Source organism: Tripterygium wilfordii, chromosome 4 (assembly GCF_013401445.1).
Source record: "Tripterygium wilfordii isolate XIE 37 chromosome 4, ASM1340144v1, whole genome shotgun sequence".
Classification (NCBI taxonomy): Eukaryota; Viridiplantae; Streptophyta; class Magnoliopsida; order Celastrales; family Celastraceae; genus Tripterygium; species Tripterygium wilfordii.
In genome coordinates this window covers 1,189,298-1,213,434 of record NC_052235.1, presented here as the reverse complement: position 1 = coordinate 1,213,434, position 24,137 = coordinate 1,189,298, and the positions used below count along the sequence as shown (strand labels likewise).

Genomic DNA, 24,137 nt, shown 5'->3' with positions numbered 1-24,137 from the left:
CACAAAATTTCTGCAGGCTCCTCACAAGCTAAGTGGTGTTGCAAATAATGTGTAAGCTAAGCAGACATTCATTACAAAAGGTTATGCAAATAATCACACCATCAGTCTCAAAAGCACTGCCTAACAATTAAGCACAAGTATGCCAATTCTCTTCTCAAAACACTTAAAAATTTTTTTTTTTTTTTTTTTAGAAATTTTCGGCAAAAGCAAATTCCCTCTCCCCCAAACTTGAAATTGACATTGTCCTCAATGTTTAATAAGAAAGAACAAAAGAAAATTTGCAAAGACGAAAACAAATAACAAAAATAATGGAAAGAAAAGAAGAGATACTTAGCTGATTGAAGTTGTGTACATTGTGCTCCTCTTCCACATGGGTTACCTCCCATGAAGTGCTAAATTTATTGTCTTCAGCCGGACATAACCTTATACTCGGTCAGAGATCAGTCGATTTGAGATATACCACTTCATCCACAGTAACTTGTACATTCTCCCAATAAGGCTTCACGCGATGGCCATTAACCTTAAATGTGTGATCAGAATCTTGATGTTTTAACTCTAATGCACCATGAGGGAACACAGCTTGTATCACATATGGCCCATGCCACTTTGATTTGAGTTTCCCCAGAAAAAGTTTCAAGCGAGAGTTATACACCAGCACCTTCTGTCCTACAGAAAAAGTCTTTCGTACAAGCTTCTTGTCATGGTACTGCTTGGCACGCTCCTTGTATAACTTAGCATTGTCATAAGCTTCATACCGTAATTCTTCAAGCTCGTTTAGTTGCAAGCGACGCCTATCTCCAGCTGCCTTCATGTCAAAATTTAGCTTTTTAATAGCCCAATAAGCTCGATGCTCTAATTCAACTGGCAAGTGACGCTCTTTCCCATAAACCAACCGGAATGGAGACATCCCAATGGGTGTTTTGTATGCAGTCCGATAGGCCCACAAAGCATCAGTCAAACGAAGAGACCAATCTTTTCTGTTTGGATTCACCGTCTTCTCAAGAATGGCCTTGATCTCTCTATTGCTTATCTCCACTTGCCCACTCGTCTGAGGATGATATGGGGTTCCCACACGGTGAGTGATCCCATATTTCTTCATTAAGGCCGAACATGCATAATTATTGAAGTGACTTCCACCATCACTAATGATAGCTCGTGGCATCCCAAAACGAGAGAAAATATTGTCCTGCAAAAACTTCACAACCACTCGATGATCATTAGTTCTTGAAGGGACTGCCTCGACCCATTTGGACACATAATCAACACCAACTAAAATATATTCAAAGCCAAAAGAGTTAGGAAAAGGACCCATGAAGTCAATTCCCCATACATCAAAAAGTTCAATGACTTGAATATTTGTTAAAGGCATTTGATCTCTGGCAGCTATGTTACCGATCCTTTGGCATCTGTCACAAGTCTTACAAAAAATCCAAACATCTTTAAAAATAGTAGGCCAATAAAAACCAGCTTGAAATACCTTAATTGCAGTCTTTTTAGGCCCAAAGTGGCCTCCACATGCATAAGCATGACAATGAGTCAAGATCTCTTGTTGTTCACATTGTGCTACACATCTACGAATAATTTGATCCGGGCATATCTTGAAAAGGTAAGGATCATCCCATATGTAATCTCTAGCCCGTGAAATTATCCGCTTCCTTTCCTGATAAGACAAATCAGTAGGAAAAGAATTAGTAACAAGATAATTCACAATGTCGGCATACCATGGCAGTGTGTTTATGGACAGGAGCTGTTCATCCGGGAAAGAGTCACCCAAAGGAAATTCTTCATGTTCATTGTCAGGTAGCAGCCGAGAAAGATGATCAGCCACTACATTTTCGCTTCCCTTTTTATCTTTAATCTCCAAGTCGAACTCCTGCAAAAGTAGAACCCAACGTATTAGCCTTGGCTTTGCATCTTTTTTTTTCATTAAATACCTCAATGCAGCATGGTCTGTATACACAATAACTCGCGAGCCAATGAGGTAAGATCTGAATTTTTCCAATGCAAAAATCACTGCCAATAATTCTTTTTCCGTTGTTGAATAATTCAGCTGAGCATCATTCATGGTGCGAGAGGCATAATAAATGGCATAGGGTGTCTTATTTTTCCGCTGCCCCAGAACAGCCCCCAAGGAGTAATCGCTTGCATCGCACATTAACTCAAATGGCAACTCCCAATCAGGTACTTGCATAATAGGAGCTGAGGTGAGTGCTTCCTTTAATTTGTCAAAAGTTGTTCTGCACTCATTTGTCCATACAAAATCAGCATCCTTTGTCAGCAATACACACAAAGGTTGGGAAATCTTGGAAAAGTCTTTAATAAATCTCTGGTAGAATCCCGCATGACCAAGAAAACTCCGCACACCTTTTACTGTTGTAGGATGGGGCAGCTTTGAAATGACTTCGATTTTCGCCTTGTCCACTTCAATGCCATGGCTGGAAATCAAATGACCCAACACAATTCCCTCTTGCACCATGAAGTGACATTTTTCCCAATTCAAAACGAGGTTGGTTTCTTCACACCTCTCTAAAACTAGCCTCAAATGCTCAAGACATTCATCAAAATCGGTTCCAAATACACTAAAATCATCCATGAAAACTTCAATAAACTTTTCTACCATGTCAGAGAAAATACTCATCATACATCTTTGGAATGTAGCTGGTGCGTTGCACAACCCAAACGGCATCCTTCGGTATGCAAAAGCGCCATATGGACATGTGAACGTAGTCTTCTCTTGGTCCTCAGGTGCTATGGCAATCTGATTGTATCCACTATAGCCGTCAAGAAAGCAATAATGACTATGCCCAGCTAGTCTCTCCAACATCTGATCAATGAATGGTAGCGGAAAGTGGTCTTTTCGAGTTTCATTGTTCAACTTCCTATAATCAATACACACTCTCCATCCCGTGGTCATTCGTGTAGGTATCAATTCATTATTTTCATTCTTCAATACAGTAATGCCACTTTTCTTCGGTACTACATGAATTGGACTGACCCACTTACTGTCTGAAATCGGATAAATTACCCCCACATCAAGTAGCTTTAGAACTTCAGCTTTGACAACCTCCTTCATATGTGGGTTCAACCTCCTTTGTGCCTCTCGGGTAGGCTTTGCATTATTTTCCAGAAAAATCTGATGCATACATCTTGACGGGCTGATCCCTTTTATGTCCGCAATGGTCCAACCAAGAGCTGTTTTGTGCTGTCTCAAAATTCGGATCAACTTTGCCTCCTCCCCCAAACTCAGATTTGCAGCCACTATCACGGGTAAAGTGTTATGTTCACCCAAGTAGATGTATTTCAAGTGACTTGGCAGCTGCTTCAGCTCCAACTTGGGTGCTTTAACTGTGGAAGGAACAAGAGATGCATTAGTAGGCGTCAGTTGCTCGAATGGAGGAGTATTCTTACCACCATAAGGCCGGTCCAACTGGAATGCTTGGATGACCTCCTCTATACGGTCATCCTCGAACTCTCCTTCCAAACTTGTCTTCTCGTTCAAACCATATGCCACCACTACTTCGATTGGATCCACTCTAGTAACCTGAAAAACCTCACTCACAAGATCATGTGTAGTGTCAACATTAAAACAATCACTATGATCATCATGAGATTTAAGAGCATCAAACACACGAAATTCCAATTCTTTGTCATTTACTTGCATAGTTACTGTCCCCTTTCTCACATTAATATTCATGTCAGCGGTAACCATAAAAGGTCGTCCAAGTATGATAGGCAAAGATGCTGATCTAGGACTATCCTCCATATCCAACACAACAAAATCAGCAGGCAAGATCAAGTCATTTACAGTCACCAGAACATCCTCTAAAATTCCCTTGGGTCTTTTGACACTACGGTCAGCTAATTGCAGTGTGATAGAAGTCTCTTGAAGCTCTCCTAACCTAAGTTTTTCATAGACAGAGTAAGGTAACAAATTAATGCTTGCTCCTAAGTCTAATAATGCCTTTTCAAAAAATTGATTTCCCACTTTACATGGTATGGTAAAATTACCAGGATCTTTAAGCTTTGGTGGGAGTTTATTTAACAGCATAGCACTAACTTCTTCTTTCAAAGCAATTTTTTCATGTGCAGCAAATTTTCTCTTTTGAGTACAACATTCTTTAAGAAATTTAGCATAAGATGGAATTTGTTTAATAGCATCAAGCAATGGAATATTAATTTCAACCTTACGCAAATTCTCAAAAATATCTATTGCCTTAGAATCAGTTTTCTTTTTGGCAAACCTTTGCGGGAAAGGTGGAGGATCTCTTTCCCATTCTTGTATCGCCACTGGTGCAGTTTTGCGGCCCGTTTGTACCCTGTCTGTAGCTTTACTGCAGTTTGTAGACTCTGTTTGCAGTTGCTCTGTCTTGTTGATTTGCTTGCCACTTCGGAGAGTTGTTACAGCTTTCAATTGCTCTGGTTGCCCAGCTGGGTTATTCAAGGGCTGTGAAGGTAATTCTCCCTTCTTCCTCTCACTCATCTCCTTAGCCATTTGTCCCACTTGAGTCTCCAATTTTTGGATGGCTTGAGTTGTTTGCTGCATGAATTGCATCATTGTGGTCTCCAAGTCACTCCTCTTTGCTGGTTGCTGTGCAGGAGCTGCTGTTTCAGCCACATTCTGTTCATTCCTCCATGAGAAATTTGGGTGATTACGCCATGGATAAGCTTGATTCCTCATGTTGAAATTTCCTTGCCCCAAGTAATTGGCTTGTTCTTGGTCCGTCATAGAAGTCAATGGACAGGCTTCAGTCACATGATCATGATTTGAACAAATAGCGCACACAGTAACTGGCTTTGTTGGCACCGAAGCTTTCACATTCATTCCCTTCATGGCTTCAACAATCATGTCAATTTTTCGATTGATATTTCCCATCTCAGCTCGTACCATAGTGTCGGTACTGACTTCGTACATGCCTTGCTTCCTTGTTGAGCTTCTACCTCGTGTAGAAAATTGTTGAGAGTATTCGCTCAATTCTTCGAATAGCTCCATCGCTTCCTCACTACTCTTCCTCGTTAACACTCCATTACAAGCTGAATCGACTTTCATCCTATTAATCTCATTCAACCCTTCATAGAAGTGCAGCACAACATCATCTTTATGCAGATTATGAGTTGGGCAACGAGTTAAGCGGCTCTTGAAATCTTTCCAAGCCTCATAGAATAAATCACCTTCTTTTTGCTGAAAATTCTAAATTTCTCGCACCAGCTGCTTAGTTCTATGGGCTGGGAAAAATTCCCTTAAAAACTTAGTTGCCATCTGCTCCCACGTGCCAATAGTACCTGCTTCAATAGAGTTGTACCACATCTTGGCTCCTCCTCTAAGAGTGAATGGAAAGAGTACCAATTTCAGATTATCAGTAGATATCCCTGTCATGTGTTGAGTACGACAAAGATCAGTAAAATCCTTCAGATGTTGGTGTGGATCTTCATCAAACCGCCCCTCATAATGTGGTACAGAGTTCAGCAATTGAGGTGACAGGCTGACATTAGCAGCTCCCGTAGGTTGATATGTAATACATGATGGCTGGGCAATGTTCTGCGGGATGTATCTGTTCATCATGGGTATCCTTGCATTACCCGCTGCATTCCCAGCACCACCAGCAATTTGAATCTCACGATTGTGTGGGTTTTCAGCCATGTTTCTTTGTCTCAAAGCTCTAGTTGTTCTCTCAATTTCTGGGTCAAATTCTTCTAATGGTTGATGTTGAGAACGAGTATTGACCATGCAATGTAAGCAACAATTCTGGACCTGCACAAGAAAATATTTATTATTATTATTATTATTATTATTATTATTTTTTTTTTTTTGAAAGTAAGTTTCAGTAGGATAAATCAACTAAATAAATAAATACACACTACTGCCGTAAAAAACGATCGATAATAAACTTAACAGTCCCCGGCAACGGCGCCAAAAACTTGATCGATACTTTTTATTGCAAGAAATACTTGCAACTCAATACCGACGGGTTTATCCCAATCGCAAGTGTACGTGCCAACTGACAGTATAATAGTGAATGGGGTCGAATCCACAAGGACTGTATTAATTACCAACTATAACTACTAACAATAGTGTAAATTAAATTCAGATGCTTCTAATATTAACTAGCAATAAAATTTAGATAAATATCAATGGATGAAAGACTAGCTTGGGTTTGGCTTGCCAACTACCTCTACCTATGCACACAGATTAATATGCAATCACACAATTTAAAAGTTTAACAATGTCAATTGAAAGGCCTTGGTCCAGCTGCAGTCAATTAGATTTCCCTAAACAACGATCCTGACTTTGGTCCAGTTGCAAGATCTTTTCTTATCAAAGGAGTCTTGGTTGGTCTATCCTAAGAGTTTCCTAAGACAAGCATAAGCACTAGGAAATCGACAGTTGCACAATCTAGGATAATGGTCTATTACCCAATCAATTATGTCCTATGTTCCCAAAACTTGGATCTTACGCAAGTTCTTGTTACTTCGTCAAACACCGGGTCATGGTCAGCCGAATATGTTTAACTAACAATTCCTCAAATTATGATGCTGATCAGGCATGCATAAAAATAGGAAATAAGCAATCAATCCAGAGAACAAAGAATTAAACTTAGTCTGATTGTCAATCAAATCTGTGCACAAGGTTTATGGTAGAAGAATCACCAAACCCTAGCTAGAAAAGAGTTTAGCTACACATGCTCATAATTAAAACAGTATAAATACTCATGGACAATGTTCAAATCAATGGAAGAGTAGAAATTTGCTGAAGAATTGATGTGCCCAGCTTTGATGTTGCTTCTCCTCCTTCCTGCCGACACCCACTTCTGCAATCTTTGGTCTTCGGCTGCGCAAAGTAAAGTCCCCCCTTTGTCTCAGCTTAACACTCTTTATATAGTCTTTAGCAAGCCCTAAACTGGCCCATCTATTCTTGCCACGTCAGCAACTCAATCACACAAGTCTGATTCCCGCGATCTGCGGCCGCACAGGTTGCGAACAGGTTACAAATTCTATCCAGTAATGAATTTATTCTCCAGCAGTACCTGTTCATAAAAATACCAATATGGGCAGTATTTTGCACTAATCAACATAGAAAAATAATACTTTTAAGCCCATAAAACTAGGTGTATTTTACACCTAACAAGAAACATAAAATTTATTTTGTTTGAAATACCAAAATATATTTATCATTGGAGTCGAATATTGGGCATACATATGCATAATTCAGTTGATTGTCAATTAAGACACCTCTCATTAATATAAACACAATATTTACGATACGAAATCATGGGTAGTTTTTTTTTGATGATTTTGTATCGAATTGTGCAATTATATAGATGCGTTTCTAGAAAAATGGAAACTTCTATCAATAGAAGATGATGTTCTTCTAAAACGAATATATGTTTAAATGTATAGATTGTCATACAATTTAGTACTTGGGATGAAAATATAATTTCGAAAGGTCAATTCATAATATTAATTTATCCTGAGGGGGGAAAATATAAAAAGACAGTTTTTATGTAACAGCCCATCCCTCAGGGACCTATGTTAAAGGGTGAGAGGTCGCGGGATCGACTCTCATCAACATCCTACCTTCCGCAGCCGTGGTTGGGAATGGTGAGGGGTTGGGGGTAGCGGTCCATGGGCTCGACTGGATCCGGCGGGATGGGCCGTTACATTCACTATCGATGTGGGACACTGCATCATTGCCCCCTCCCTCCTTGAAACTACACGTCTTCGTGCAACACCGCACCCAGCAGCCCAACCTGACTCTGATACCAACTAATGTAGCGAGACGCCTCCACAACCATATAGAGGGGCTAAGCACCCGACCCCAAGAATGATACAACCCACATACGACATGGGTCTGCCCAAGTGCTATAAGTTGGGCCTAACTAACCATTGAAAAACCGGCTTACCAATGTTAGGATTGTCCACACTTATAAACCACACTTGCAACCCATTCACTACCGATGTGGGACACTGCATCAGACGTGGTGGAGGAGAGCTAGATTTGGAGGTCGAAGAGGGAGGTAAGGGCGACAATGTCCAGATCACCGTCAATTCTCGAAGCTTTGCCCAGAAATTGTACGGACCAAGCTTTGCCCAAATCTAGTTTTCCATCACTGGCAAGCTTTGTCCAAAAAGAAACGAATCATAACAAAAACAATAGAAATCGAAAATTTGTAAGAGCTCAAGTGAAGGAGGCATAAACTTTTGGAATCAAAGAGAGAGAATTACTTGGTGAGGAGAAGAAGAGAGAACTGTGACTATTTACAGTGAGGGTTTTGATTTTTTACTTTATTTTTTTTATGAAATTCCATGTCAATAACTCCACAAATTAGTATTATTTAATAAATTTAGTGACACATCAGAAAATAATGTCAATGTCATCAATTTTTAACGGTTAATGGATAGAAGGACAAATGTGACCCATTTGTGAAAGTCGAGAGGCTCAATTGGCACGAAAAAAAACTTAAGAGCGGAATTGACCCTTTTTGATAAGTTTGAGGGCTTCTGTGATATTTATCACTAAGTCAAAATGTCACTCCTCAACTATTTCCATTTCTTTCTTTAATGGTGCGTTTGGTATGGGGGAAAGAATTTGAGGGTATAATTTGTTACCCATGTAAATGTTACAAGGGTAATAATAATTATGGAGAATAATTGTTACCATTGTTTGGTAAAGAAGGGTAAAATTTACCCAAACATTCATTATTCTTGTTTGTTACGGCTATACGTTACTAGTGTAATACCATTACCCTTGTTTGTTATTATTGTAATGAACCAAACTAGAAAAAAGTAAGATCATGTTTTTTTTTTTTATTGTTACGACCATCATGTATCAAAATTAAAAAAATATAGATACATATGCATATACACACACACACACACACATAGACAGACACATTATATATATATATATATATAAGTTTCTAGTGTGAAATTCTTCTCGTTGGAGCTTATTTTCAATTACCATGTGTGAGGAGTTTTTTGGAGATTTAATTAAGGGGGTAATAGGTTAGAGTAAAACTGCCTATTACTTTTTATTACCTAGGTCCCCCCACCAGTAAACTTTATGTATAAAAAATAAGCGAGTAAAAAGTATACTAACATAACAAACACAAGTAAACTTAAAATTTAATCACCCTTGTAACCATTACACCCCATTACCCCTCTACCAAACGCACTATAAATATTATAATTTAACTTAACAATTTTATGAGTAATTTTAAAAGACTAATATTTGTAACCATTTACTTACTCCTAAACTATTTTCATTTCTTTCTTTAAAGGTTATAATTTAATTTTATGTGTAATTTTCAAAGACTAATATTTGTAACTATTTACTTGATTTAACAAAACTTTTTTTTTCTTTATTCTCATCCTGTAACTTACTAACATTATGCAAATATCTTTTACTCAATTTTATTACTACTTCTGACTGCCATATATAGCAATTGTTAAGCAACTAACACATCATAAATTCATAATCAAATGTCATTAAAAATAAAAAAAAAAATGAGTTTTAACAAATACAGTATTAATTTTAAAAGACCAGAAAAGAAAAGGAAGGTGGTTCAAATACATGTAGATAGATCCAAATTCCAAACCCATAGCCCATAAGGTAATAATGATTTTTGGGCTAAGTGGGCCACTATCTCATGTATGCAAACCCAATGAGAAAATAGCCCATTAACGTGGGCTCCCCCAAGATCCTTTGTCATCCTCATCCTGGAGGAAAATGATGGAGTAAATGGTTTGCGGTAGTACCCCATGATTTTAAAGCGTAGCTTTTACAACTGAACTACAATCTAAGATTCTAAGGGCTTTATCCCTTCGCTTTTTTTTTTGTCCATTTTTACTACATATTTCTGAGCAAGCAGTAAAAGCATCTTATATATCTGTAGTGACCTTTACAAAATAAAACAAGATGCATGATAACAAGGGAAGACGAGAAATACCATCGCTGTTATTGTTGCGCCAAGAACACACCTCTTCCTAATTTTAGCAGTGTTATAAAGCACCTTGGCTCTGAAGTCCATCATTCTTCACAAATTCCTCCTGAAATCCATAGATTTAATCATGCATCTAAGAACATAAGCAAATTCCCCGAGAATACGGCATTTGCCAGATATTCAGCAGAAATTTCACACTGCTGAATGCCATACCGGTGGTTATAGAACTAACACATATCATAATCAACAAAGGCACCACATGATCAATATTTACAATTCTAGAATTATGAAAGTAGCACGCTCAACCATCAGTTGGTCAATTTGGCCTTTCACAAAAAAAAAAAACAAAAAAAAACCATCAGTTGGTCAAGGTATATCAGAAAACTGGTCATTAGTACATAATAAGTTAATACTACAGTTTACCTGAAAAGTTTTTAAAAGAGGAGAGCACTGTCTTTGCTCTGCAATTGCTGCAGAGTACCTCACTTTCAGAGCATCACAGACCACCTGTTCTTCTTGTAGCCTACGCTGCACCTTTTCCAGCTTCTGTAAGATGGATCCAGCTTAATTAGTCCCTTAAAAGCATGTCCATGCAGGGACATATGAATAGTAATTCAAGGGGAAGAGAACATATATAATTTTTATGTTCGGGGGTCAGCGAAAATTGCGATATCTTGCTCAAATGAAAATAACATCTGTACATGGCACCACTTCAGGATGCCATTGTAATAGGTAGAAATTTAAAAAAAAAAAAAACACACACACACACACACAGAGAATTAATCATCCATGATTCAACATCAACATAAACTGATTTCAATTTATGTCTTCCTCCCAAGTTCAGAGAAAAGAAAATGACAAAACTACCTGTTGGCTGCTTTTCGCAATTCCCTCCATGGAATCAATCAGTTTCAAACGACCAGCAGCGGTTGTAATTGCATCCCGAAACTGTTCAGATTGCATGCACTCTAAGTCAGCGTGAATGATGTAGTTGCCAACAAGACTATTGAGTCTATCATTCTCTTGAATCTAATCATTTTACAACTAATAGAAGGTTTTTTTAGAATCCAGTTTAGCTCACGAGGAAAGAAAAGAAATGTCGAAAAAAGGATTGCTCCAGTTTGATCCTTAAAATTCCAAAAAAAGATACACTTGCTGACAAACCAAGGCAAGTTGAGGTGGTGCCAAAGGTTGTAATTTTAAACTCCCCTTCTCCCCTGGTCCCAAAAAAAAAACCCACAAATACTCAATAATTTGACTTGTACCTGTGAACTGATTGAATTCAGTAAAGAGATTTCCTTGAGCATTAGTTCTTTAATCTCCAAAAGAGTATTATAAGTTGCATAGTACTTTTGGGTTTGTCGATGTTTATCCTGTGCATAAGCAAAAAGAGAATCCATAGCTTTGTTATTACTAGATCTCATGACAAAATCAGCACACATAGAAACAATATGTCCAGCAAAATTTTCAGCGAAAATGGGTCAAGAAACCACAAGTAATATTCCTACACCTGGATATGAACATACAGTTCTGCAAACCTATGTTCGTACCTGAAAAGAGACAATGAAATAAAATCCTAGAATTATTACATACTTGATAGCAAGTGGGAAAAAAAAACCATCTTAGTCATTTAACAATTCAAGAGAATCAAGCACAATAACACAATGTATAATGGCCAACATACAACAGGGTATTGCATATTGACTAATCTATAAAGCGTGTCTATCGTACATGAAACCGATAAGATAGATTAGTAGCAACAGAAGATACATGAGAGGTGATCTGGCATGAGAATAGGTGAAAAGGATGAGAATTTGACCAGAAGTAAAAAAAATAATAATAATTTGCCAGTGCAGTGAATAAACATATAAGAGAAGCAGAAATGGAATAACATACTGAATAAGTTCTGACTGGATTGGAACATCATCAAGTTGCCGCTTCAATGATAGAACAGCCTTTAATTCAGCAGCAAGTTCCTGAGAGAACAGGTTTACCATCCAATCAACCATGATCGATCAATGTAAAACGGCAAATCAACTCAAGGTTCTCATTAAAAAAATTGTTAATGACCAATTGATTGAACCTTAACTTTTGAGGAGAGCTTACAATACATTCATATACTAAGAGCAGTAGGTCTAGCCATAGAATTAAAAGACAATTTCCTCTCATGATAATCTGCATTGAGCCATTTCTTATTTTCGACAAAGAAATCACATAATACATCCCAAATATTTAGGATTAAATCTTATGGTTGACATTATTATTTATAGAGATATTAAAAAGTAAAACATTCAGAAAATGATCAATCTATGTTAGGTTTTGAAATTCAAACTATTCACGCATATCTATTAAGGGTATTTAGAGAAGATTATTCAATTTATTTTTTTACATCACATATGCGACTAATGTGGCCAAGTGGTAGAGTTGTAGTGGTGCAACCTAGAGGTCACAGGATCAATTCCTAGAAACAGCCTCCCTCCCTACAGGCTACATTTAACTGCATATAATCTAGGGGTAAGGTCTTCATACATCCAGACTATCTCCGATCCTGCCACTGTGGGAGCCTTGTGCACGGAAGTCGTTTACTTTTACATATGCGACTAACATTATGGAACATCCAAACAAGAAGAGAAAAAAGGCATTGTAAGTTGGCCATGTGCTTATGATCCTAGAAGTATGAAATTCATAATCTAAAACTTGAGCATTGCAGCATGACTCATCATCTCAAGGAAAAAGGAAATAGATATCATATAATAGCTTCATAAAGTAATTTCCTCTCAAAAAAGCTTCATAAAAACTTACCTTCTTTGCCAGACTCAGATTCCCAAAAGACTCTTGCAAAGAACGATTCAGAACATCCGAGAAACTCCCACGATCAGAGCCAGTTGCAACTAAGTCCTCCAATTCAATAACCTCAGCTTGCAATTTAGAGCATTCTGTATCAGAATTACAGTCCAATTCTAGCCTTTCCAATACCTGTAAACGAATTCGTCAACATAAATTCCAAAGAGATGGTATGGATCAAATAAGATACATATAAAACATCATGTTTAACTTAATGATATAATAATTTAAAGGAAATAATACCCATAAAAGGCTAAGGAATCATAAAAACATTGTTACTGCTATTGTGATGTAAAGCTACCATACTAAAGGCAAGATTATGCAAGAAATAAACACAGATTTCTATTATCACATACGCAAAGCATAACCAAAGCTCCAAAAGATAAAAAATGAACACATCATCATAAAAGTTCACCTGCAATGACCCCATTAGTGATATCAATTTTTCCACCATAGTACTGGCACCAGCATCATTGATCCTATCTCGCAATTTTTGCAGTTCGTTCCTAATCTTTCTTTCATTCTGAAGCACGCACAAGCAAACACCAGAGCATAGAGACAATGAACAAAATGAGTAACATCCACGGCAAAAAGGTTAAAAAAAGGTGAACTCCAGTGGCACACCGCAAACACAAAACTTAAATGGTTGTGGCGTAGGTAGGAACCCAAAAATGAAATAAAAAAAAAAATCAAATTGCAGCATCTTAATGACGTAGTGGAAGGTGTAAAGAATAAGAACAGACTATCATTAGGAATCCATCAGAAAACTGAAATACATTCAATGGCATCTAAGGCTCCAACCTTTTGTATAGAAACACAAACTAATGCTACTATAAGTGGGAAAAGCAATCTAATCCTACTGGAATTGGAAAAACAAGTAAAAAGAGTAAAGCAAGTGCACTAGAATTCATAGCAACACTAGAATTCCTAATAAATACATGAAGGGATAAACTAATTAAATCTTAACTCTCCTAATAACTAAATGAAATAATTAAAACCAAGCTCTCCTAATAAGTAAAGGGATCCTAACCAAACTTGTCCTGCATCACTTAGGGTTTGCAGATTTCACGGGAGAAATTTTGCACACAAGAGAATCGTCAATAACTGACCAATTACGAAATTCTTCAATGAAGCTGCGAGAAGCTAATACCAAAAAAATAAAAATAAAAATAAAAAAAGCAATGCAGTTCTCATCAGAATATCTTTCTCTGAAATCTGTTTAAAAGTAGCAAGTCTAGCGACACAGTACCTGAGTACAGTTACTTAGGAGCCATCGGAGCACAGGTAAAATAGCCTCGCAGTCGACGTTTTCAATTTGTGAAGCTCGAAGAGGGTGAGGGCATCTCAACGAACTTAGCGCTTCTTCAATACGCTCACTATTTTCTCTGCAACCGAAGAACCATCAACCAATAATCCAATCAACCAATTTATCTTATTCAAGACGAATTTCTAGTGATTACAAAGAAGAGTTACGTGCATTTTGTCGAGGTGAGCCGAGGTTTCAGTAGAAACGGCGTCTAAGGGAGAATTGGCGGCAACGCACCAAGAGAGACCTCTGGTGATCTTGTCGGAAACCGAAAAATCCGATCCCCCGACATCATCAAACCCTGCCGACTCAAGCAGGTGAAGAATCGTCTGTAGTTTACTAGTCGAATCGGACTCGGCCATGTCCCCGAGTCTGAGTCGGTCGTTTCAATCGGTGAGCTGCCGCAACTTTCTTTTGTATTTTTTGTACCGTCACTTCCTACCTTCCTAGTCCTACAAGGATTAGCTTTGACAAATGGGCCAGTAATGAATATTGTGTTTGCAGTTTCGTACCGTTAATTTTTAGTTTACAGGCCCACTTAATCATGGGCTAAGGTTGACGATCTGGCCCAAACATAGAGGGAATTTGGCCTCACTCAATGGACCTCAATCAGGCCCACGAGGGGTGCAAAACTTCAGCTGCATCAAGCTCTAGTACATCATCAATGCTAAGCTAAACCAGCGGAAACGAAAATGTTCCCTTGATTGTATTTTATCCGTAGGAGGAATTTCCAAATCTGACAAGAAAATACGGAACTAAACCAGCTTAAGCTAAGATCAACGGCTTTGGTGACATAATCAAGACATACTTAATTGACCCAAAACATAAATTGAATCATCCATAAGCCTACATCCATAAGAGAACAGGGAAAGCAAAGCTAGTACTTGGGTTAGACGGGCCTGAAATTGAGCCGAAAAGGGCAGGTTGTGCGACTGAAATGACGAAACGACAACGCATCGGATAAATACTAATAACAAACTAATCTTTTACGGTTTTTGGAGAAGGAAGCATATCACTTCCACAGTTTGACAAACTTGTCGTGGCTAGCCGAAGCAACCAAACCTGTCACGGTTGATACAGCAAGTGCGGCTATCAGTCCTTCATGGGCTGCCAGAGTCATGGTCTTGTTCTCTGTCATGTTCCATAGCTCCAACGACTGCATTCAATACCCAGTTCCATATCAGAAAACAAACTATTGCAGAGACAACCATTAAATCTCAGCAGTGAAATGTTGGTATACGAAATTCTAGAACCAGGCCACGGACATTTCCAGCCACCCTTGCCAGCCAACAAGTAATGACAGAAAGAAGGTAGGAAAGAAAGTTTGACTGACACTTGAATACCGGCTCAGAAAGAAGGGCAGAAAATCACAGGTTTAAGTCCATCTCAAAGAGATATGATGACAAAGGAAAAAAAAATGTAAAATAGAATAAAAAAGATAAACGAAGTGAAACAGCTTATACCTGGTAACATCCAATGACTAGCAGTGAAGGATAAGTATGATGGAACACACAAGAGTGGAATTTGTTGCCATTACAACTCAAGTCATGAACACATTCCCCTTCACTCCCTGATCCAAGTGTCCACACTCTGACCGAGTCCTCACTAACAGATGCCAGGAATTCACCAGACGGATCCCAGCACACTGAATGAATTGGCTTAGTATGCCCCTAAAATTAAAAATCCAAATTCAGAAAGGTCATTATGCCACAGAAGTTGGGGTAACACTTAAGAAAAGTGCAAAGCATTGAAAGAGGAGAAGAAATGATCTGCAAACCGTATAAGCAAGGAGCATCGGAACATAAAATCAGGATCAACTTTACCAATTAGACACTCATACTACCCTGAGTAATTGAAATTTACAGCCAAAGAACTGTCGTTCTTCAGGGAAACAAAGCTTTCATCATGTTGCCTCCATCTTATCAATGGTATGCAAGGTATTCCTACAATTTTCTCAGCCTCATGCAACATTTCTGTAGCGCTATTTCAAGGGCTTGAACATGTGGCCCTTCGGTTACATTGAAGCAACTTTGGGCCAAGCAGGATACAGAATCCAGATCCCTGGTGTCATTAAGAAGCAGATAAAGAGTATGAAAACAAACCTGCAACGAATACCGACAAGCTTGCGTCTCCACATCCAATATTGATACAACATTCTCTGCAGCTGCAGCAAGATATCTCCCAAGACGAGGTTGAAATCTCATATGGGCCGTACCACCCTAATTCATGCAAGAGAGGACATCATGTACCAAAATGGGACAATCTGAGAAATACAAAGACACCACTACCAAGCACCACTTTACTATGTTAATACTGGACAGTGCTCAAGATTCTACCTTGAATACTCTTGCACAACTACCGTTGGTAATACTCCAGTACCGAATTTCACCATCCCCGTCACACGAGCAGATAAGGTCATCCTTATTTGGGTGGAAATCTAGTGACATAACAGAAGCAGAATGCCCCGTGAATGTACGAAGCGAATAACCAGGCTGCATTTCAGTCACATGCCAAGTGATCAACATTTGGCAAGTATGGAATAGTCGGGAAGATACAAAAAAAAATGGCTTTCTACACTAAAGTTTTTATTTTACTTCTGTGATTTTAAAAACCATAATTTACAAGATACTCAAGTTTGAGTATATATTAAAGATGTCTAAACACCATTACTGAAAAGTTCAAGTCGCCAGATATCTCTATGCAAAGATGTAGGTAGGCTTTTCAAGTCAGCCCTATGAGCCTACAAGAACCCAAGTAACAAACTTGACTTAAATGCTAGATTAACAGGTTTTGTATAGTTTCTGAGAGCGGAAAACCAAATAAGGACTGAAGCAGCAGAAGACAAAATAAGGTAAGAAAAGGAGCCGGGAGCAAAATAAGTGAAAGTGTTGACTAACATTGTCAGCATCCCAAACCCTAACAGTTTTGTCAAATGAAGATGTTGCAAGTCGTGGCATGCTTGGACTGAAACGGACATCAGTAATTAGTGCCGAATGCTCTTCAAGAGTAGTTTTTGGCTTTGAAGAATCTGTGTACCACAATACCGCCTGCATTCACAAAACCATCAGGCATGCAAAATCATGCAAAATTTCAAGGCATTTTGAGAAGTACAAAATAACCCTCATTGAATTCTTCAGAGGGTGCATATTTTTGTTCCTGTATATTAAAAGTGGATTCATGCATTTACCTTTTTATCATGGCCACCACTAGCAAGCAATTTTCCATCAGATGAGAAATGGCAACAAATAACTTTGCTTGAGCTCGCTCGAAAAGAATTTACTTCCGTAAATGTAAACCCTGAAATAGGAAAAAAAAATTATGTGCCTAGAGTACAGCACAATAGATATACCAGAGTCATTTGCAGGTATATATTTCTATCTCAATCGTTGAAAATGGAGTCGTAATTTATGTTAATGTATATGAACAAAAATCAAAACTCCTAAATGGAAATTGAGAATCGTGTTAGTAAGCATAGATTTCATAAAATGATAACAAACTCGAAGGCAACACATGAAACTGAAGAGCTTTAGTAATTCTAGCTCTTAAATACAACAAACACTTGGCCATCCCAAAAAGAGTAACTGCAAAAGCAGATGCACTTCCAATGAGAAACATATGAACAAAATGCTGACAAGCATTCTCTGCAAATATACTCATGCAAATTATTTCTGAATGATGATGAACCCCAATTATTCTTTAGACCATAATAAGTACATTCAGCAGTTGCCCTGTCCAAGAGCTCCATGCAGCAAGAAGTGCCAGAAACGTCAGTACCACACTGGGAATACAAAGCTTCAGTTGATATCCCATCTCAGGAATCATTATCCATAGATATCATTACAATTACATACCTTTGCTCATATCCATACAGCGACCAATAGTATCTCTAGGATCTGTATCATCATGAGATAAAAAAGACTCAACATTATCTTCAAGAGATCCATCCTCAACAAACCGCTCCATATCAGCCTGCAATGCAAGATCTTTATCATCCCACTGCCAACATGGAATGCCAATGAGAATTTATACAAGGAATTTTAAATTCCTTTGACCAATACAATGGCATAAGTCACTCACCAACTGATTTGATGGTGATGTAAGAGTGCCAGGACCATCATTTCCAAACATCATCAGTGGCTTGGAAGAGCTGCCACTGTGCGGCAAAGCAGGGACTGAATGTACATCTCCAGGGGTATGGGTAGAAGGTGTTGATGGTGCAGAGCTAGGGGAAGGTCCCGCGGTGTTTGCAGTCCCTGTGCTATTGGCAGGGCCTGAAGATGACACTGGTTGTTTTCTCTTTCTCCCAGTCTGGTTTTTTGAAACCTTCAATTTAATTTGGAAAAAACAATGTCCTTTGTCCAGATTTAAAATAAACCACAAGTCTAGTTCAACAACCTTGTAACAATTGTATAACCAATTACCCTCGAGTTTTCGTATCACACGCAACCTCTTGTCTATGGAAGTAAAGCTAATACCCTTAACTAAAATGAAAATTTGTTACTTATGGATTTAAAAAAGTTCTTTGATATGCAGGTTTTGAAAAAGGAATTGAAGGATTTCTTTTTCCATGCCCATATAATAATGCATGAAAGATTGCTAAGAGATGCCACGGCTGGATAGAATAAATGTATTAAAGGAAACCAAAAAACACAGACCTGATCATTTCCTCGAAAGGAGTTTGACATGCTACCATCCATGTTGACACTTCCGGTGCCGCCCATCTTATCCTGCTGATGTAGGTTGTGGTTTGAACTTTGGGATTGCTGATTTGAAAGAGCATGCTGCTGAAGCTGCTGTTGTTGCTGAGGATTATTGTTCTGTTGTTGTTGCTGCTGCTGTTGATGTAAATGAGCCATTTTTAACTGCATGAGAAACAAAGCTTCAGAAGCATGAGAAACAAAGCTTCAGAAGCTTGAGACTTGCAAATTTCATCAGAACAATGTGATAACATGAGAGATTAAGGAAACAATTAATTGATATAAGTGCTGCTGTCAAGGCATGGACAGAAGAAGCAGCACCTTTATCAACATATCTGTATCTCCACGAGGCAAAAGAGGCCCACCAGCTTGTACGGGAGATCCAACATTAGGAACCACATCACCAACAGAATTGGAAAGGCCGTCCTTTCCAAGACCCATATTCCGATTATTTAAAAGCATTCTAAGTCTAGCGTTTTCATTGCTAGCAGATGGTGAAGTTAAATTTTGCTGAGCAAGCATAAGCTGTTGCTGGTGTTGTGGTGTCAACATCTGAAGCTGATGAAAGGGCTGAGGAGCCTGTATAAACGGTTTTTGCTGCTGAAGAAGCCCAGAGCGAAGCTGGTCCAGCCCCTAATTAAATGGTATGAAGATCAAACAGTTAACAATTATTCTCAGCGTACAAATTTTTTCTGTGGCGTGAAGGACAGGTAGAGACATCAATAATGAATTTTCAAAATGAAAGAGGCAAATAAAGAAGAATTGTTTGTCATCCGCAAAAAACTAGATATGCTCTCATGTTTTGACACCAAACAGTTACAGAAAGAAGGAAACACATATAACAAAGAGAACTTACGGTGAGTGGCCATCCCTTTAGTGTTAAATTGTTACCACCCTGATTTGATCCTGACATAAAAGATATTTTAGGTTAGCCATACAATTCATGAAATAGCCATCGAAAACTCTTAAAAACTCTCTTATAAATATAGTCCACCAATACAAAATATGGGGACAATCTTCCAAAGCGAAATGGTTTCATAATCTAGTAAATCATAGGTAAGCATATTCACATCTTGCTAAATCATTAAATACTACCAAATCATACCAGGGATTCCTATCAGCGATCCTTCTGGAACTGCGGCTCTGGGATTCAATACCGGATTAATCTCATTCTTTATGTCCTGGTTCAAGAAAAAGACTCGGATCAAACTTAAAAATATGAATGCAAAAGGTAATGAGATCAATGATGAGAACAATACAATACCGGAGCAGACCCTTGCAACTGTGGGTTCCGAGCTTGAACTTGAGGGGACATCCCACCAGCTGTACCATGCAACACTTGCCTGAAATAAAATTAAGAGTAAGAAGTTAAAATTAGATAAAAGGATAATGCATCAAGGGATACAGGCATACAGCTAAAGCCTTTTAAAAGGAGCATCACATGGAAATCACACATAAATTGATGTTAATATGTTATAGTATCTATGTCATTGACACCGTCAAATAACAGAAACTTGTATGATTTTCTATTTACTTTGATCATGAAAATCTGTGTCAACGCTTTTGGGGCAATACATTTTATTTAAGGTTGCCCACAAAGGCGCAAGAAATTATGATGAAACAATGAATTAAACAATTAAATATTAGAGAAGCACCCTGAAGGTTGGCCCGTTGTTGCCCCTGGCTTCAATATTGAGGCGTGGTTTGGATCCAAAAGTTGGCCGACATTCTCACCAAATCTTTGCTGTAAAAAAGTTATAAAGACAGTTATAAAAGTTAAAAGAGAAAATTATTGTAGCTTTCCCAAAATAATTCACCCACCTTCATTGCTGCATCATCCATTGAGTCCCTCTGCAGTGGATGTTTTAATCTCTCCTCGTACATCTTAGTAGCCAAGGCATTTGCAGTTCCAGAGTTCTGTCGCATGAGAGGCTCATTTCCCACAAGCCCATTTGAATTGCCGTTTAGAAGATGAGTCCCATCCCTTCGCTGCTGCTGTTGTGGCTGCTGTGTTTGCTGTTGTTGTTGCTGCTGCTGCTGCTGTTGTTGCTGAGCATGTCTCTGAAAGAGAAGCTGTTGCATCTGCATTTGCTGCTGCTGCTGCTGCTGCTGCTGCTGTTGGGGTTGCTGCTGCTGCTGTTGTTGCTGCTGTTCCCGCACTTTAATTAATTGTGTCTGAAAAAGAGCACGTCGTCAGCTCCTAACAGGAACAACATAACCATACAAATAAGAAACCTGACAAATGCTCTTAGTCCACCGGTAATGGAATAACTGAACACAGAATAACATGGCCTGTGTGTGTGTGTGTGTGTATGTAAGGCACGTCATCAAACAGCTATGTAACCGAATAATAATGCTTCAAATCATTGCTATCTTATTCAGACCAGCCTTCAAATATCCATTCAAAAAAGTTGTTTCCCTAAACAACAAAAATTTTCAATGTGCAACTGCTGGATCAAAGCATAAACCTAACAAGACGAACAGCAGCAACTCAGTCCAAACAACACATGAATAAAGGTAAAAGTACGAAACTTTATAACATATCCTTCTAAATCCATTATGGAAGTTGATATATCTTATTCAATGGAAAATTCATCTCAAAATTGCAAGAAGCTTCTTGAGCAAAAGGGTAAAATCCATCATTAGGGTTACCACAAAGCTTCATATTGCAAATTCGAGTGCATGAACCATAGAATCTTTCTTGTCAGCAAAGGAGTATGGGAAAAAATCTTAAACAAACCTCAATGTAGGATGCGGCAACCTCCGAATGCTTCTCATTAGTGCGGGCAATAAATATATCCCAGAAAACCGACCACCATTCGAAGAGAAAACCTCCAGGTGCATCAATAGCTGGAAACCCAGGTTCAAATATCAGAACAACTGAAATATTGTTTATACTGAATAGTGAATAAAGAAGAAAGGGAAAAATAATTTCAACCAAAAAGAGTCGATCTTTTTAAGACCATTAACAAAGAGTATACTCACCAACAGGATCAGAGGATACCTTTCCTTCAGCTTGAAAAGCCTGAGCAGAAGCCTTTAAGTCCCTCTTTACTAAATAATCGTGGATGTACACATCCAACCTGTTGTTTGTTTTAAGAGGATAAAAGCGCATATTTCTAAGTCACGCCGAAAGTAAAGAGAGTTCACAAGGAATCACATCTAAAACAGAGTACCAACAGTGCAAAAACAAACCCAAAATCCCAGAAACCCAATTGTTAACGTTGGAAACTTTGATAACCAGTAAACAAAACCCAGTAACTAAAAATAAAAGTAGTCGATGCAACAGTTCCTTCGTAAAAGAGAGAGCTTCACAGAAGGCCTCACGAAAAACATTGAATAATAGACACAAAATGCACCCATATATACCAGACACAGAGAACTAGAAACAATATTGAGCAACTCATCAAAAATACCTTTTTCACCGATTTAAACCAAAAAAACACAAGGTAAAAAAACAAACCCTAAGATTTAAGCAAGTGTGTTTACTAAACGGCTCAAAAGAATAAATCTTGAATCCTAAAAACAACAATAACAAGTAGTATTCGGGAATTCCACACACCCAGTAACCAAATCAAAACACACAACAGCCAAAACTAAAAGGTAATAAACTCAAATTAAAAAATGGAAACCCAGATAGGAAAACTTCAAGACGAAGAGTGTAACGAGAGAAGGCTTACATTTTATCGGCTTCCCAATTAGTTTGGGACATATTCTTGAATCCAAAGAGCACACAGAAGCACTTGAAAGTAATGACAGTTTAAGTTTTGGTTTCTGCAGTCTTTCCCTTCAACTCTAAAAATTGAAAGCCATAATTGGAAAAGTGAGAAACTTTTTAGAACCCAAAACCAGAGAGAAAGAGAGGAGAAGAAGAAGAATATGTGATGGAATAAAAGGAAAGAAAGCCTCAAATTTAGCAAACTGAAATCAAAATACAGGAAAAATCATCCATGAACTAATGAATAAAGAGAACTAAAAGAAGAGCGATACCCACAAACACTAAAAATATGTCTTTCTATTTTTTTTAATTTTTCGAGACTAGAATTATTTTTTGCTTAGCTTTGGTGGATTGAGTTCCTGCTGCAGCTATCTATCATAATGGCTTTCTCGGTGAAATTTACAATAAAACCCCTCAGATCTTGTCAAATTTTGAGACCAAGCCCCTGTGGTCTTGCAAGCTTTACGTTGAAATTACTAGAATAGCCTTTCATGTTCGTGTAACTACCCTTGAGTCCAGTTCAACAGTTGTGAATAGGTTCACTGGTTCACGTAGGAGAGGACTGATTTGGAAAATCAATTCTCATTATATGTCATTGCTTTTTTCATGTGGGTACTTATGTTTCTCTGTATTTCTTAGTAGGACCCTTAATTTTAATATTTCAAATTGTGCCTTTAAACTTTCTATAAATCACTTGTGGCCACATAATAATCAGGGTAATAATGATTTTTATGAGTAAAACGCCTATTAAGGTATTCAACCAATGCTTAATGTTAACGACCAAGGGTTTGTCGAGTTTGTTCCTAACATTCCATGTAAATTCATGGGTCATAAGTTTAAAATCTCTCGTCAACATTTTGGGGCCACAATCCCTAATAAAATGTCAACGAAGTGTTGTGATCCTGTGTGGAAAAACTTCCAAAGGTGTGGTACACAGGTCATAGATTTACTCCACTAGGATGGATTCGATGCTTAATGTTTAACTATAAATTGATATTGTCACTACTACGATTTAAATTACTAGTTTCGTTATAATATATAAAATAAAGGAAGTCTCAATGTATAGCAATCTCAATTTTCAACAACAATTTTAATGTAAGTCATTCTTTCATGTTTCACGATATAATTTATGATTTGCTTTTCCTCGTGATATTTTTTTTTTTATTTTGATTTCCATTTTGTTATAAGCATTAAAAGATGACGGTATATTCTATTGGTGGTCCAACAACGATGGTGGTCATGACACTCAAGTTTGGAATTAAGTTAGCACAAGATTTTGGATTCATAAACTTTATCTTAAAAGGAGATGCTGGTTTCATCCTCCATCTATTCTCTTTATTTGACCGAATGCACATTTTTAAGTCAATGAAGTTTTACGTGGAAAACAAAATAGACGGGTCAAGAAAAAAATAATAATTAATCCATGTTATTAGTGGTAACATTGTTATAGCAAATGAATGGAAATAAATCATCCTCACAATACATTTTTTATAAAACCGAAATATCAAATAGACAACGAAGATATTAACTAATAATAGGTTTGTCAATTCCGTCCAATCTGGATTTTCGGATTGGATAAATTAAATCCCAAAAAAATGCGATTAATTTCTATAGTCACTAAATCATACCATTTA

General features: G+C 37.9%; 2 protein-coding genes across 9 annotated transcripts; both read right to left on the bottom strand.

Annotated features, from left to right (window-relative positions):
* Nucleotides 1-7,419: 7,419 nt before the first annotated feature.
* LOC119996627 (coiled-coil domain-containing protein 93) lies at nt 7,420-14,545 on the bottom strand. Of its 4 annotated transcripts, none has more exons than XR_005467892.1 (11): nt 14,260-14,543; nt 14,032-14,167; nt 13,198-13,305; nt 12,741-12,914; nt 11,835-11,914; nt 11,449-11,488; nt 11,204-11,311; nt 10,806-10,886; nt 10,362-10,484; nt 9,945-10,044; nt 7,420-8,113 (listed from the first exon to the last, which is right to left on the bottom strand). XR_005467892.1 is itself a non-coding variant. In XM_038843326.1 (10 exons), exons 1-10 carry the CDS (start codon nt 14,448-14,450, stop codon nt 9,997-9,999), a joined length of 1,089 nt encoding a protein of 362 aa, XP_038699254.1. In that variant the 5' UTR covers nt 14,451-14,543; the 3' UTR covers nt 9,729-9,996. The 4 variants fall into 4 exon arrangements, 2 of the variants coding, with proteins under 2 accessions (XP_038699254.1, XP_038699255.1); XR_005467891.1 differs by lacking the exon at nt 7,420-8,113 and adding an exon at nt 9,463-9,714; XM_038843326.1 differs by lacking the exon at nt 7,420-8,113 and having other exon boundaries at nt 9,729-10,044.
* A 226-nt stretch (nt 14,546-14,771) lies between these two features.
* LOC119996625 (transcriptional corepressor LEUNIG) lies at nt 14,772-22,892 on the bottom strand. 5 transcript variants are annotated; one of them, XM_038843323.1, is made up of 19 exons: nt 22,776-22,892; nt 22,466-22,580; nt 21,771-21,868; nt 21,526-21,635; nt 20,607-20,960; nt 20,441-20,529; nt 20,050-20,128; nt 19,891-19,966; nt 19,642-19,691; nt 19,107-19,418; nt 18,744-18,950; nt 18,166-18,411; nt 17,940-18,084; nt 17,276-17,385; nt 16,986-17,135; nt 16,425-16,580; nt 16,191-16,307; nt 15,552-15,758; nt 14,772-15,244 (listed from the first exon to the last, which is right to left on the bottom strand). In XM_038843323.1, the coding sequence occupies exons 2-19, from the start codon at nt 22,495-22,497 to the stop codon at nt 15,101-15,103; spliced, it is 2,682 nt and encodes an 893-aa protein (XP_038699251.1). In that variant the 5' UTR covers nt 22,498-22,580; nt 22,776-22,892; the 3' UTR covers nt 14,772-15,100. The 5 variants fall into 5 exon arrangements, 4 of the variants coding, with proteins under 4 accessions (XP_038699251.1, XP_038699250.1, XP_038699253.1 ...); XM_038843322.1 differs by having other exon boundaries at nt 22,466-22,842; XM_038843325.1 differs by having other exon boundaries at nt 17,940-18,057; nt 22,466-22,842.
* Between the last annotated feature and the right edge of the window lie 1,245 nt (nt 22,893-24,137).